A 14786-nucleotide genomic window follows, 5' to 3' on the forward strand; every position below is an offset into this window, starting at 1 on the left:
GATTTGTAGTTTGAACACGTGGCTCATTCAAAAAGCCGGACACTCGGAGCGGATTTTTTCCGCCTCCTGCGCCTTCCTCCCCCCCACCCCTCCCCCTCCCTGCCTCCTGCCAGTCACCCTTCTGGTTTTTTTTTTTTTTTTTTTCATGGGGAGGCGGCGCTTTCCCTCACGTAGTGTGATATTTTCACAGTCCGCTGGCCGATGCCAAAGGGGTTGGGGAGGAAGAGACAAAAAGTAGTTCTTCTCCCCTCCTCCTCCTCTCTTTTTTCTTGCTAATCCCGCCTCCTCCTCAGAGTTAGGGAGACTCGTTGATGCGTTTGGGTTGCAGCAAGGCTTTTTCTTTTCTTTTTTTTTTTTTAATATCCAGAAAAGGAAAAACAAGAACCTTCGGATTTGATTTTTGGCTCGTCGTTCTTGTTCTTGGTTCTTACTGTGTTGGTGTGTTTTAACGGCGAGAAGACGAAGGGAACAAAACCCGCCGAAGCCCTCCATCACTGTGGGTGGTTTTAATTTTTCGTTTTTGTCTGAATTAAAAACAAACAAACAACCACCACTCTTCACAATGAACAAACTGTATATCGGAAACCTCAGCGAGAATGCCGTCCCTGCGGAGCTGGAAAGTATCTTCAAGGACGCCAAGATCCCGGTGTCGGGACCCTTCCTAGTGAAGACTGGCTACGCGTTCGTGGACTGTCCGGACGAGAGCTGGGCCCTTAAGGCCATCGAGGCGCTTTCAGGTGGGCCCGCCCCGGCCCCGCCGGCGCGCCCGCTCCAGCCCCGCGCCACCCGCCCGGGCCTGCCGGGGTCGCGCACCCGGAGCCAGGCCCGCGGCTGCCGCCGGGCGTCCACACAGGGCCCCAGGCCCAGGCGAGAGCGGGCGGGGAGGTGGGGCGAGGCCCGGGCGCCCACGCGCCTGAGGTCCAGGGTGCTTTCCTCAGCAGGGGCTCCGACCCGGCCCCCGCGGCTCCCCTCCTCCCGGGGCTTTGCGGGCCGACTGCGGACGCGCTGTCAAGAAAGCCCAGGTGCGGGCTCGGACGGGAGCAGGGCTGGGGGAGGCGCGACCGCGAGCGCCGGACTCCCAGCGCTCGCCCCGCCCGGGCCCAGGCGCGGGCTCCAGTCTCCGGCTAGCCGGGCCTTACGGGCCGAGCGCGAACGCCCGCTTCTCCCTCCCTCCTTTCTCTCTTTGCACGTTATTTACGGGGTTGGTTTCGCAGTTCGCCCGTCTCGCCCCAGACCCCGGGTGCGGGAGAAGGCAAAGTGGCCTCGACCCTGGTGCGGAGTGAGGCCGCGGGCTGGTGCCTGAGCACTGGCGGCCCGGCGCTTCCTCTAGATCCTGCGGGACGCAGGCTGGTGCGACCTGGGTTCCACGCTCCCCCTCCCCGCGTGCGAGGAGTTAGAGGGGCAGGTGGGCGAGGGCGGCGGGTGGTCGCGGGCAAGGGAGCCCCAGCTGCGGCGCCGTGCCCCGGCCTGTCTCTTCGTCCCGGCCTCCGGGTGTGTCGGGGCACGCTCCGCGCGGGACCTTGCGTGTCGGGGCTGCGCTCGAGTCCCTCCAGGAGCCCGTGTTTTTTCGTGTGGCGGGCGCCGCGCCCTACTTGGCGCCTTGTTCCTTCTGTGCTGAGCTACATTTCTGACGGTGCACTCTGTGCCTATCGTGTTCCTAGAGGGCCTGGGCTTGAAGGCGGGAGAAGGGCCCGGCGTCCCCTCCTGAGAAAAGCCAGCGTAGCCGGCTCCTCGGAGTTTGTCTTATGGAAGTGTCCAGGGAGGTGGGCGGAGGGGCCGCGTCCGTCCTGCGGCTGTCGTGGGGTTGGGTGACCCCTGAGGTGGGCGGAGGAGGCCGGGGTGGGGTAGAGTGTTAACCAAGTAGTGGGGCAGCCAATCGACCCCCGCCTCCCCACCCATCTGTAAGTTGCATACACAGCCCCGAGGGGGTCAGCTTTCCACCCGCGCAGGGCTGGGCTTCCCTCCCGGCCTCGAGACGCACCCGGGGGCCGTGGGGGTCTGCGGTCACTTGTGTCGCCGCTTAGGCTGGGCGGGTCCTTCGTGCGGGAAGAGCCGCTAAACCCGGCCAACTGCCTTCCACCTCTTGTGTGTCCGTAGGTAAAGCGGAACTGCACGGGAAATTTATGGAAGTTGAGCACTCTGTTCCAAAAAGACAAAGGTGAGCTTAAATATTCCGTTCTCATCAATTCTATTCTCACTTTTATTGGGAGGAAAGACACAACACAGCTGAAAACTTCCTTTCCTCGCATGCTTTTTGGGTGGATTTAATGCCGTATGGCTTGGCGGTTCTGTCTTATTCCTTGCATTTAAGTTTATGGCAGGTGTGTGCGCGAGCGCTGCTAAGGAATAAAGGTCTTGTGTGTGGTTCTTGCCACCGGATTATTACTGGTATAGAAGTCTCTCAAGGAAGCCTTCACAGCTGTTAAGTTTTTCTAAGGTGCTGCCAATAGGAAATCAGTCTTTGAGGGGCGGTTTGGGGACTCTGTAGCAATTAGGAAGCAGTGGGTGACCCTCCTCCGCCCCCACTACCCACCTACAAGTATAGGAGAGGGGAAAGCTGCTGCAGTCACGCGTGGGTGTGGAGTGCTTTTCCTTCTCTGCCCCGAGTTGGCGGCGAGGAGTCTGAGAGGCCTCGGAGGCCGGAGGCCGGCTGTGTGTCTGAGAAGAGTGCAATTTGCTGATTGGGACGCGTGAGTGAACGCCTGGGCTTCTCCTGACCAGAAGCGCCTTTCAGTCACTCCAGAGTTACACAGGTTGCTGCAAACCAGCCTTTGTTTCTCGCCCCTCCTGCCGCCCCCCCACCAAATATTTTTGCTTACAAATAACCACCAAGAGATGGTGAAGACTAAAGATTTGAACTACTTAAGCACGGGGATTGCACTTGTTGGAGAGCATGTGTAGTGTGTCACTTTACAGAATGTTTGGAGACTGATTTAACCTCGAGAATTTGAAGAAATGGCTGCTTTCTTAAGACCAGGCCAGATCCTCGCTCTGTAATTAATTGGAAAGGCGCTGCTCCCTTACTGTGGTGCTGGGTTTAGCTTGTGCTCTTCTGGGTTTTGCAAGGTGGGGTTAGGGTTTCTGCTTTTCTCCACCTATTTCTGACACCCCCCCCCCCCACTCCCCCGGGGCTAAGCAGTAAGCTGAAAGTTAATATAAATAAACTAGGGCTGCGTGTGTCTGGTTAGGTATAGGTGAGCGTGTGTGCTGGAGGGCAGGAAGGGTTTGCTGTGCATTTCTCTGGTGCTCTGCATAGAGATGGCTATATAAAATGTCATTATGTGCTTATTTCTATACTGAGCTCTCAGGTAAAGCATTTTTACAAACCTTGTTTTTGTTAGATAGATTTTTGTGGATTTCTCTTGTTCATGTACTTAATTTTCATTAGGACAGTTGAAAAGAGATTTGTGTGATGAGATAGATGTAGTTCCGGTTGGGAATTTTGGTGGGGTCAAGTTATTTCACATAGTAGAGGGCTGTTCTTTGTTAAAAGCTTCTTGAACAATAGAAAGGGTACTGAAAAGTATCTAAATTGGTCTCTCTTTAATAGGAATTAAAAATTTGAGGGTAATGTCCTATCTCAAAAAATTTAAAGGCATAGTCTAAATTGTGTACCTAAGGAAAAAAAATGTAAGTACATTCTGCAAATTCTAATTGGTTTCATGTTTAGCCTGCATGTCCTAATTTTCTTCAAATGTTGACTAAAAAAGAGGCGAATGGTTGTGTCCGACTGGCATTTGAACATTTGAGAGTTTCTAAATTTAAACATTAAATGTCTGGCATTTTTCAGATTCAATTTATGGACCTGCATGTAAATGCAGATTACTTAGCTTTGCTCTCCTGATTTTCTTTTCCAGCCTGTCGTGAATTTCTCCCCATGTGTAGTGAATTAAATTAAAAACATCTGGTAAAAGCCTGTTTTATTCTTAAAGACTTTTGCCCAAGCTAAAAACCGTACTTGTTACTTGATAACGAACAGGGGTTCCTCTTAGGAAAGCATAGAAGGTAAAATGCCACCAATGGCAGCAGTATATCAATGGATGCTTTTTCATTTTATTAACAATGTAGATTAACATTTCAGGCTGATTTGGCTTACTTTAAAATGCTCAAGACTTTGAAAAATATTTTTAAAATTATTTTTGATCGGGGGGTGCAGAGAATCCCTAGCAGGCTCAACGCTGACAACAGAGAGCCCGATGTGGGGCTTGAACTCAGGAACTGAGAACATCACCTGAGCCAAAGTTGGACACTTAACTGACTGAGCCCCCCAGGAGCCCCTAAAATGCTCAGGATTTTAAATAACTATGTTAGTAGAAAGTAGGAATGAATATATTGGAAACAAATCTTTACAGATAGGGGGAACAATCAACTAAGTCTTTTTCTAGTATTGAGATGATGAAAAACAAAAGTAGAGGTTTCTTTCTCTGCTCAGGGAAATTTGCTGGGAATCTGTATTACAGTCTTGTAACTGAACCTTGGAACTGTGATGCAGTTTCCCTTATCTGGACTGTTCCACTGTCTGAAGAGGCTTTGGGAGAGGGCTAAGAAGACACCTTTGGTGAGCCATGCTTATTAGCTCCTATGGAAGGGTCAAGCAGTGGTACTGGTGACCGTGCATTGAATGCTGCAGACCAGTCCTTGCCAAGTGAGCCTGCTGGACTTCTGGGTGGAGTTCTTTGTGCTTAGCAGCCCTTGCATTCCGTCCCATCACCATGTGGGCATCTGAGGCAGGCACACCCACATGTGCAGCAGTGACCTTTATACCTGCTGTGCAAGGCATGTTGGGAGCCTGGTGCTGAAGAATGCTTATGGCAGCACTCTGAGATGGATGAATAGACTTGGAGCAACTAAACGCGGAGCAGGCCCAGGAGGCAATTTGAAGCTTTGACATGCTGGCCCAACTCTGACTGGGAGCTAAGCTGGGCAGTGAAACTTTCAGGAAGGGGCACTGTTGAGCTGGGCTCTGACCAAGCTTAGCTCCTGATTACTGAAGTCTCAGGGGAATGTGGAAGGAATGTTGCTTTTCTGCATTCAGATATCCCTCAGTTGTGGTGGATTATAACTATTTCACAGAGTTTGAGATTCGCGTGTCCAGAATGGAGAAGATTGTGTTGACTATGTGTGATAGTGCTGGTGCTTTCGATTTCTAAATAAAAGATCTAGCACATGAATATTTGGCTTCTCTCCGAGGTATAAGCTTAAACACCATCCTTCTCCTTGCCCTGCCTTAGGGATAAGGGTAGGTGTGAAAATTGTTGTGACTTTGAAGACCTTAGTTAGCTCTATTGGATTGGTTATGTTATGGGACCTCTTAGGTGCCCATATATGATGTAAATAGCACTGATTGTTATGTTGTGGGCTTTTAAGCCTGGGAGAGGGAATTGGAAAGTTTCTGACACTCCTGGAACTGAGAAGATGGTGGTTTTAGTTGGTTTTCAGTGACTTCTTAAGTTATGAAAAAGTTTTCATATTTTTGGTTTTTTATAGCTTAAACTTGCTCATGATTTAGCTGTTAGTATTAAGATTATATGAAAGCAAACTACATTTGAATAAAGAATAAAAAATAATAGGATATTATAGGTACTATTTTTCCAGGAAGGATCTATTGGACTGCTGTTTAAGCTCACGTGTCGGTGGTTTTTTTGTTTCCTTAAAAAGTGAAGAGGACAGCTTATTTCCATATTAGAATTTTGAGCCTAACATGTAAACTAGATAGACGTAGTATAAAAGTTAATGGGGTTTTAAATGTATCATACTTTGAATGGCTATTTAAAAGTGAGTGCTGCATTTTAACAGCTGGTAGGTATAGACTAGGGTGGTCCCACAACCAGCAGTGTGTCCCTTGGCCAGGGCATATGATCCTGTTGTCTCAGGCCAATAAAAGCTTGCTTTTTAACTTAATTAAAATTTTTAAAAGTTTTAATTTATTTTATTTTGAGAGAGCACAAGCAGAGGAAGGGCAGAGAGACAGGGAGACAGAATCCCAAGCAGGATCTGCACCATCAGTGCAGAGCCTAGTGTGGGGCTCAAACTCCTAGACTGTGAGATCATAACTCCAGCTGAAATCAAGGTGCCCCAAAAGCTTGTTTTTTAAAGCTGAACATTTGAATGTAGGCATGAATAGCTGTGTTGCCCCTTGCCTATTAGTTTGGTACAGGTGAATATTGTGAATTAGAGTTCTCTTAGATGTGAGGTTCTGAATGTTAGGAAACTTTCATGGCTGGTAAAGAATCATAAGCAGTGTGTTTGGAGTGCTCAGTTTAAAGTCAGTAATGCATGACTGCTTGAGTGATTGTAGCCAAGAAGATTTTTCTTGATTTCATGTTTTTGCATCAGTACAGTTCAGAGAGAGAGAGTAAAAGATTTCTTACTTTGGCATTATTAGAATTAAAAAACATATAAGTGAATGTTGATAAGTAGCTTCTGTGTGGCTGTGCACAGTAACAAGGAAGACATTATGGAAACATGACATGTGCCTGGAGCCAGTGGGAATTGAGAATCTTGGCTTCTGTTTCTGGCTTTCCTTTTGATTTGTGTGATCACTTACATTCTCTGTTCATGCAAAATGCCACTAGAATAAACTAACAGGGGGCATAGTTTGTTCTGAGGCTTGCTGTTCTGCTTGAAATGAGTTACCAGCTAAGGCTTAAAAATACCTTTTGGAATTAGATGTGAGGTCTTCCCTATAAGAAGCCTGTATTTTCTGTTGTACCTCAGTTACTTTCGCACGCGTACCCCTTTTGGGCAGTCAGCAAGAGGGAAATGATCTTTGTCATATTTTGAAATCCTTCAGTGAGCCATACCATTGCAGTTAATGTATTGTTACAGATCTTGGAATTTGTACTAAAGTGAAGCTGTTGAGCCATCTGGATGTATATTTGAAGCATCTCTTTTGTAATTGTCTTGAGCAGTGTTGAGGTACAAACTTTCCTAGCAGTAACTAATTTTTGAATTGTATAATCCGTTTTTTATTGTATGATTTATTTTTCCAACTTTGGTGGTCGGTTTAGTCTGGGAGGATGGAGAAAGGCTGTGCTATTCTTAGCCAAGTTTCCTTTTAACTATTGCCTATGATTCAAGCTTCTAGAGTCACAAGACAGGAGGTGGCAGTGTGGTAACAGTGACCAAGGGATAGCATTGGTGTTTTAGTTAGAACTCTTCCCCATAAATCTGATGTTTAAAAAATTGGCTTGAATGGCCAGAGTTTTGCTTGAAAGCTGGTGGCAAATAGTTTTTAGTGCTCTATTAAAACTGAGGGTGTAATTTATCATGGTCAGAAACTGCTGTTTGGCAAGTATTGGTAAATAAACACAGTTGTAAATATTAATATAGTATGTGGATTTTGTTGCCCTGAAGGGGAATACATAGTACATAAATTATGCATTTTAGAGAATTGTCTTGAGACCATTTAATTTGATTAGGAGGTAGTTTGAAATTATTATAGATGTATTCTTTGATGAATCTAATGGAACTGTAAATTTCTTTTAAAGATTTTCTTTTATACCCAAAGTGGGGCTCCAACTCAAAATCCTGAGATCAAGAGTCACGCCCCACCAACTGAGCCAGCCAGGCACCCCAAGTGGATCTCTTAGGTTGAGAGAGGGCTATTAGGATAGCTGGCATTATCATTTATTGTCTAGAAATTGGTTCCGCTGCTATCTTGGTGTTTTCAGTTATCTCTTGGTGCATAACAAACTACCCCAAAACTTAGTGGCTCAGAACAACTTATTTTTATTCATGATTCTGTTGGTCTGCTCGGCAGTTGTTTCTGTTCCATGTAGTGTCACTTCAGGTCATTTACTGAGCTGATCTAAAAGGTTGAAGAAGGCTTCATTCACATGGTTGGCGTCTTTGTGCTGGTCTACGTGACTTTTCTCTGCAAGCTATCTCAACACTTGTTAGTAGTGGCTTGGCTACCAAGTGAGAGTAGAAACTGCTACTAGGTCTTTTAAAGGTTAGGCCCAGAATTGGTACCTTGATGGTAGAGTGGTATGCATGTACAGAGAGGAAGGAATTGGTGGCCATCTTTGTAGACTCTTTTCATAAGTAGAATGAGGGGAGGAGTAGTGGCTTCAAAGTGATTGGAACCTAAACTATCTGAAAATTGCGTTTAGCTCTAGAAATGGAGAACCAGTTCCCATGGTAATATTTTGGCAAGAGATGATGATGTTAGCTCAGGAGGTAATGAATATGGTCAGTGTTTGTATATTTGTAAGAAACAACTATGAGGATTTGCTGATGGATTAGATGAAAGGTATGAGAAGAGGAAAGCATGATAAAATTTTTGGGTTGGGGTGGCTCAGTTGATTAAGCATCCTACTCTTGGTTTTGGCTCAGGTTGTGATCTTACTATTTATACTTGGGATTCTTTCTCTCTGCTTCTCTCTCTCTCTGCTCCTCCCAGCTTGTGCTCTCTCTCTCTCTCTCTCTCTCTCTCTCTCAAAATAACTTAAAAAAAAACTTTCATTAAAACCTTTTTTTTTTTTGGTGGGGGGAGGGGGAGTTCAGAAAAACTAGATGGAAATTGGTGTCATTTACCAAAACAGAGTTTGGGGGAAGGAGCAAATTCTTGGGTAGAAATCAGGAGCTTCACTTTTGGCTCTAATGCTTGTTAGAAATTTAAGTGATGAAGTCAGGTAGGTAGTTGAATATATCAATCTGGAGGGTAGAAATTGGAGGTGAAAATTAGACGTGTCATTAGCTTGTGATATTTAAAATCATGGGATTGGACAAGATTACTAAGGGACTGAGTTATGGGGCTTTGGGAGGAAGGAGAGACCAGCAAAGACGAATGAGGGAGGCCAATAAGATACAGGAAAAGCAAGCAGAGTGAACTGGTTCTGGAATATTCATGAAGAAAGCCTGTGTAATTGACACTGTGGATACCAATGAGAGTTCGTGATTTAGACGGATGAATGTGAGTGGGGTTGGCATTAAGTCTCAGTCTTCTGGTTTGGCGGTAGATGGATGGAGAGTGATTTACGAATTTTGGAGCAACCTATGTAATCCTTATTTCAGAAGTCATTATCTTAATTTTTTAACTTTCCAGAAACATCCCTGAGCATGTTCTATTTATAACCTGCTGGAGATGGAAGAGTCCTAAGTTTAGTAGATCCTCTTGCCAGTATACAAGACTTGTTTGAGTTGACCTACTCTATGGTATCTGTTTCAACACTTCTGGTGACTGGGCTCACTTTCTAGATAACCCATTCTACTTTTTATTAATACACATTTGGAAAATCCTATGAAGCTGTCTTAGGTTCCATAGCAGTGTAGAAACACCAAGTCCAGTGTTTCTCTGAGGTTTTCTAAAAGACTTGATTTGAGGAAGTTAACTAATTGGAATTAAAATAAAAACTTAAAAAAAAAAAAGTTGATTTGACAAGCAGTGTTGAAACTATCGGCCAAAACATTTATGGATATCACGGGCTAAGTTTAAAATACTTTAATCATTTTGTAATTTTAGGATGTTGGAATAAGTAAAGCATTCCTTCCATTTTATTCATAAAATTTTAGCTATAAGAAATACAAGAAACCTTTTGTAAAAGTCCCCTAAATTGCCTCATTTTTGCATATTTAAAAATCTGGTCCTTGGTAAAGCAGCTTTCTCCTCAAAGTATGAATCCTGGGTTTGGCCACAGTAGTCACCAAAACTAGGTGATGTGTTAGATCAGTTGATTTGAGACAGATGACTTGATCTGAATAACTTTTTAAAATGTTTGTTTATTTTTGAGAGAGGGAGAGGTGGGGGGGGAGAGAGGGAGATAGAGAATCTAAACCTGCTTCTGCATTGTCAGTGCAGAGCCTGATGCAGGGCTTCAGCCCATAAACTGTGAGATCATCTGAGCCGAATGAAATCAAGAATGGGACACTTAGCTGACTGAGTCACCCAGGTGTCCCTATAACTCTTTAAGACCTGGTTTATGCAGGTCCTTTGATCAGTAAAGTACTACTTTCAGAATGTGGCAAATACCTACTATTTTAAAAAAAGGAAAACCAATGAAAATGAGAAAGCACAAAGGTTTTTCCTGTGTGTGTGTGTGTGTGTGTGTGTGTGTGTGTGTGTGTATAAGTGGTGTTAGTTATTCTACCAAAGGATTCTCCATAAGGGTTTGAGAGAAGTGACTTGCCCAGGGCACTGCAGGTAATTAGTGGAACCCATTTTTGACAACCTTTGACTCTGCCCTGCCTTGATTCCTCTCATTTAAGTTGTCAAATCCTCAAAGTAGCTTACACAGCAAGCTGCTCATGTTTGCAGTGGCATGTTGGAGCAGAAATATCCTGTTTCTTGCTTTCTCTGAAGAAAAAAGAAATGTTGTTTGGCTTCTTTAAAGGGTTGATTTATTGTCTTCCTGCAGGAAAAAGACTAGTATAGGTAGTCTGGAATCTGGGGCTTTCTATAGAGTAAAAACATCTGGATGTACTGTTTTAAGATGGAAAGGGGAACTGCTTCTTCCTTGAAGGTATTTTTTTAGCAGCTTTATCTTGATATAAATGAACTGCAGAGAAGTTGGAGGAGGGCCCAATGAAGTATGAGAGAAAAACGGAGGGCATGAGGAGGTAGATGCCATGGCTTTGTCGCAGGCATGTGATCGGGACTCCTGGGGTAGGTTTTAGATTGCAGAAGAGGTAGATGTGTCCAGAGTGGAGTCCATTGGTGCCTGGTTGTTGCAGCTCCTCACTAAGTTTAGTAGGATCCTGGCTTGCAGAAGGAAGTTGTTTAAACTTTTAATATTGTTAAGGATTAGGAGACTGGGGGGAGGAATTTTGCTGGAACTTCGTGCTTAGCAGCCTTGATAGTTCTACCATGTGCCCTTGGTGAACTGAAGGCCATTGCCAGAAGAATGTGAGACATGAAGTCTAAGATCTAGGGTTGAATCCCACCTCCATTTTCTAAGCTCAGGTCATGATCTTTGGGTTGGCGGGTTTGAGCCCTACATTGGGCTCTGTGCTGACAGCTCAGGGCCTGGAGCCCACCTCAGATTCTTTGTCTCTCTGCCCCTCCCCAGCTCTCACTCTGTCTCTCCCTTTCTCAAATAAATAAACGTTTAAAAAAAAAAATTTAAGTACATGATGTTGATTAAGGAGGAGGAAGTTGAAGCCTGGGGAGGTTAGAATAATGGGAAATGATATCATTTATGATAGGATTCTGGGGACATGTGTTTAAAGCATCAATATACATTATTATTCAGTAGTAACTTCAGTGGTTGATGTTGTATTTTTCCACTTGAGATTCGAATATGAATACTGGATGTAGACAACATTTGGTGATAACAGAAATAAGGAAAACTTTTGTTCTGGTTTTGGACATGGACTCATGTAAGTAGAAATCTGTGGGTGGTGTGTTATTTTCATTGAGCATGTATGATCTTTTAAAACAAATCATGGTGTAACCTAGATACAATAGGGTATATAGATATTAACAGCTTGAATTTTATATGTGTATACATTCAAATTAATTAAAAACACATGAAATGTGAAAAGACTTGTTTTTCAATCCTCCCTATCTCCATGTATTTCCCAGGTCTTCTAGCTGGTAATTTGGTATATTTTCCAGGAATTTTTCTATATATGTATTGATAGACATTTTTTTAAGTTTATTTACTTATTTTGAGAAAGGCAGAGAGAGACTCCCAAGCAAGCGCTGGGTGGCCTGTGCAGAGCCCAATGTATATAAAAGTTGAGGTAAAAGCTATGAAGATTAAGTTGTGACTGCTTATAGCTTGAACACCTAGGGTTTATGCTCTCCTATACTTAGAACCTTAGCACCTTGAAGTTTGGATTTTACCTCAGGGACGAATAATCAGTGAGAACTTGCCTAAGCCCTATTTTGAGGGAAAATTTGATTAAAAATGAGTTTCCAAAACTCTGGGCAGATGATGGTTGGAGAGCTTAATGAAAAGAGCCTATGTTGATGCGGCACCGGCGTGGCTCAGTGGGTTAAGTGTCCCACTCTTGATTTCAGCTCAGGTCATGATCTGTGGAGATCTGAGTGTGGAGCCTGCTTAAATTCATTTTCTCTCTCTCTCCCCACCCCCCTCCCCCACTCCATCCCCTCACCTCTCTTTCTGAACAAAAGCAAAACAAAACAAAAACAGACCATAACCACCTGTGATGGCTTTCAGTTATGGAATAAGTCATGGGATGAGAATGAAAGGTACAGCATAGGTAATATAGTCCATGGTGCTGTGATAGCCTTGTATGGTGAGAGGTGATGGCTGTGCTTGTGAGCAGAGCTTAACGTATAGATTAGTTGAATCACTGTGTTGTACCCCTGAAACTAATGTAACGTTGTATGTCAACTGTAATGAATTAAAAAAAAACCCAAAACCTGTGATGGTAAAGCTGTTCAAGAAGTGATTGTGTTCTCACCCATGATTCCCAAATGTCTGTTTTAAAAACAGTCAAAGGCGCCTGGGTGGCTTAAAGTGTCTGATGTTGGTTCAGATCATGGTCTCATGGTTTGTGGGTTCAAATCACACACTGGGCTCTGTGCCGACATCTCAGAGCCTGGAGACTGCTTCGGATTCTGTAGCTCCCTTTCTGCTTCTCCCCCGTTTGCACTCTCTTTCTCTCTCAAAAATAAATACACATTAGGAAAAACTTAAAAACAGTTGCTTTTGCAAAAATAGAAAGGCTCTTGTGTTTATTTTTTTGAGAGATAAGTGTGGTTGAGAATTATAATTTAACGTAATGTTAGTATTTTTTAGGTGCTAGTTTACCTACTTTTTCATGTTTATTTTGAGAGAGAGAGTGAGCATGTGAGAGGGGGAGAGGGAGTAGGGGAATCCCAAGCAGGAGCCGTGCTGTCAGTAAGGGGCTCCATCTCAGGAACTGTGAGATTATGACCTGAGCCAACATCAAGAGTCTGATGTGCAAACCCACTGAGCCACCCAGGTGCCCCTAGTTGACCTATTTCTGTATTTTTCTTCTGCGTTTCAGAAATGAATTTATTTCCCATGGTTTCTACAAAAGAATATTTTTTTTAAGATTTATTTATTTTTGAGAGAGCGCACGCAAGAGAGGAAGGGCAGAGGGAGGGGGAGACAGAAGATCTGAAGTGGGCTCTGCACTGTCAGCACAGAGCCTGATGTGGGGCTATAACTCAGGAACTGTGAGATCATGACCTGAGCCGAAGTCAGATGCCCAACTGACTGAGCCACCCAGGTGCCCCAGCTTCTATAAATTTTTAGTTTAACAAGCATAGATTGAGCACTTGTGCTTGTAATTAGTGCAGTGCTCCGTTTCAGGGGCTAGAAAGAAAATACTTATTATGAAGGAAAAAGTACATGGAATATAGTAGCTTTCACTTTGTTGTTTGAGTGCCTGGGTGATACTTTTGTCTTGAACACCAGCAGTGATTCACTGTGGCAGAGGATGGATGAATACCTCTGCAGGTAAAGAGAAGGTATAAATATGTCATGGGATATATACGGTATGCCCCAGAATCACGGCGGCATTTGGTTTAGCTGGGTATTGGTACAGCCAGCCAGGGACAGGTTCGGGGAGAGATGTTAAGGTAGATGGAGGCTAACTGTCCAGTCTAGGAGATGGTAGAGTCAGGAGGGACAGCAGGAGCCAAGGCATGTAAGTGTGAAATACCCTGGTGTGTGTAGGGGAACTATGTGCTATTTGGGATTAGGCTCCTGTGTGAGGCAGTGTGGTGGTTGACACTGAGCTTAGAGGAGGGCTAAGAGCAGTCTGTGCTCAAGGAGTGACCATTGTTTAATTCTTGATGTGTTTAATTTGAGGGGCTCAGTCCTTTTAGTTAAAATGCCACTAAGCAGATGGTTATTTGGGATCATCATGCAAGACTTGATGCTTAGGTTAATTTTGGTTTCTGTTCACCAGAAATCATCTTGGAATGCTTTTACCTCTGAAGTGTTTTGTGAGAACAACTGTGCCCCAACACACTCCCTGGGATTTAGGGCTGTTCTTAGCCTTCTGACTGGGTAATTAGGGTGAATCATGATAGGACTAGGAACCCTTTAGTAAGGCTAACCGAGCCAGTGTTGTTATTGTTACCTTTTTTAGGTCACAGATGACAAGATAGTCATGAGTAGTGATGATTAAAAAGCACCTGGTATTATGTGACTTTTATTAAGGCATCAAATGATAGAATGAACCATTGGAGGAAAAATAAGACCCTTCTAGGTGCACATACTATTAACTAAGCAAAATGAGGGGCCTCAGCAAAGCACAGCAATGGGGAGGGCCAGTGACATCTTGTATGGAATCACTAAGACCTCATTTGGAATCCTTGCTCAGCTCTGTGATACTGGGCAAACTGATTAAACTCTCCGAGCCTCTTAGTTTATCTATAAATAGGGGCAATAAAACCTGTTGCACAGAGTTGTTGGATATTAACTGATGTTTGTAATGGATTCCTTGGAGTATTTTGACACCTAAGTGGTGGTGTCTCATATTAATAAACTTGTATATTTACATGTGGCAAGTGAAAGTAAATGTAATTATTCTCGTGTAATTCCATGTTTTGTGTCTCCTATGCACTTAGAAAGGTTTCACATTTCTTTGTAGAATGAGTTGGTGCATTGTGAATAAGACTTTGTACTTTATATCTAGATGTATAGGTCTTAGGATCCCTAAAGATCTATATCTAGTTGTGAAATTGTCTTGAGATACTGTTCAAAAAAAGAAACAGTCTAGGAGATAAAAACTATTACTTTCAAAGAGGGAGACAACATAGTACAAAAATGTACAAAATTAAAGTATACAAAAGTGGCAGTTCAGAAGGAGATATCTGAAAAGCCAGAGCATTCAGGAAA

The 14786-nt window shown here is 43.9% G+C and overlaps 1 protein-coding gene across 1 annotated transcript in view; it reads left to right on the plus strand.

Moving 5' to 3' along the window:
• Nucleotides 1–226: 226 nt before the first annotated feature.
• Nucleotides 227–14786, plus strand: part of LOC120224788 (insulin-like growth factor 2 mRNA-binding protein 3) — a gene marked incomplete at its 3' end in the record, with an annotated part of 49582 nt that continues 35022 nt past the window's right edge. The window contains exons 1-2 of the mRNA XM_039223051.1: nucleotides 227–737; nucleotides 2098–2158. Coding sequence (XP_039078982.1) covers nucleotides 563–737; nucleotides 2098–2158 — 236 coding nt within the window. The remainder of the gene's footprint in view (nucleotides 738–2097; nucleotides 2159–14786) is intronic.

The sequence above is a fragment of the Hyaena hyaena genome, unplaced genomic scaffold (genome assembly GCF_003009895.1).
Source record: "Hyaena hyaena isolate Hyena2069 unplaced genomic scaffold, ASM300989v1 scaffold_1276, whole genome shotgun sequence".
NCBI classification, from domain to species: domain Eukaryota; kingdom Metazoa; phylum Chordata; class Mammalia; order Carnivora; family Hyaenidae; genus Hyaena; species Hyaena hyaena.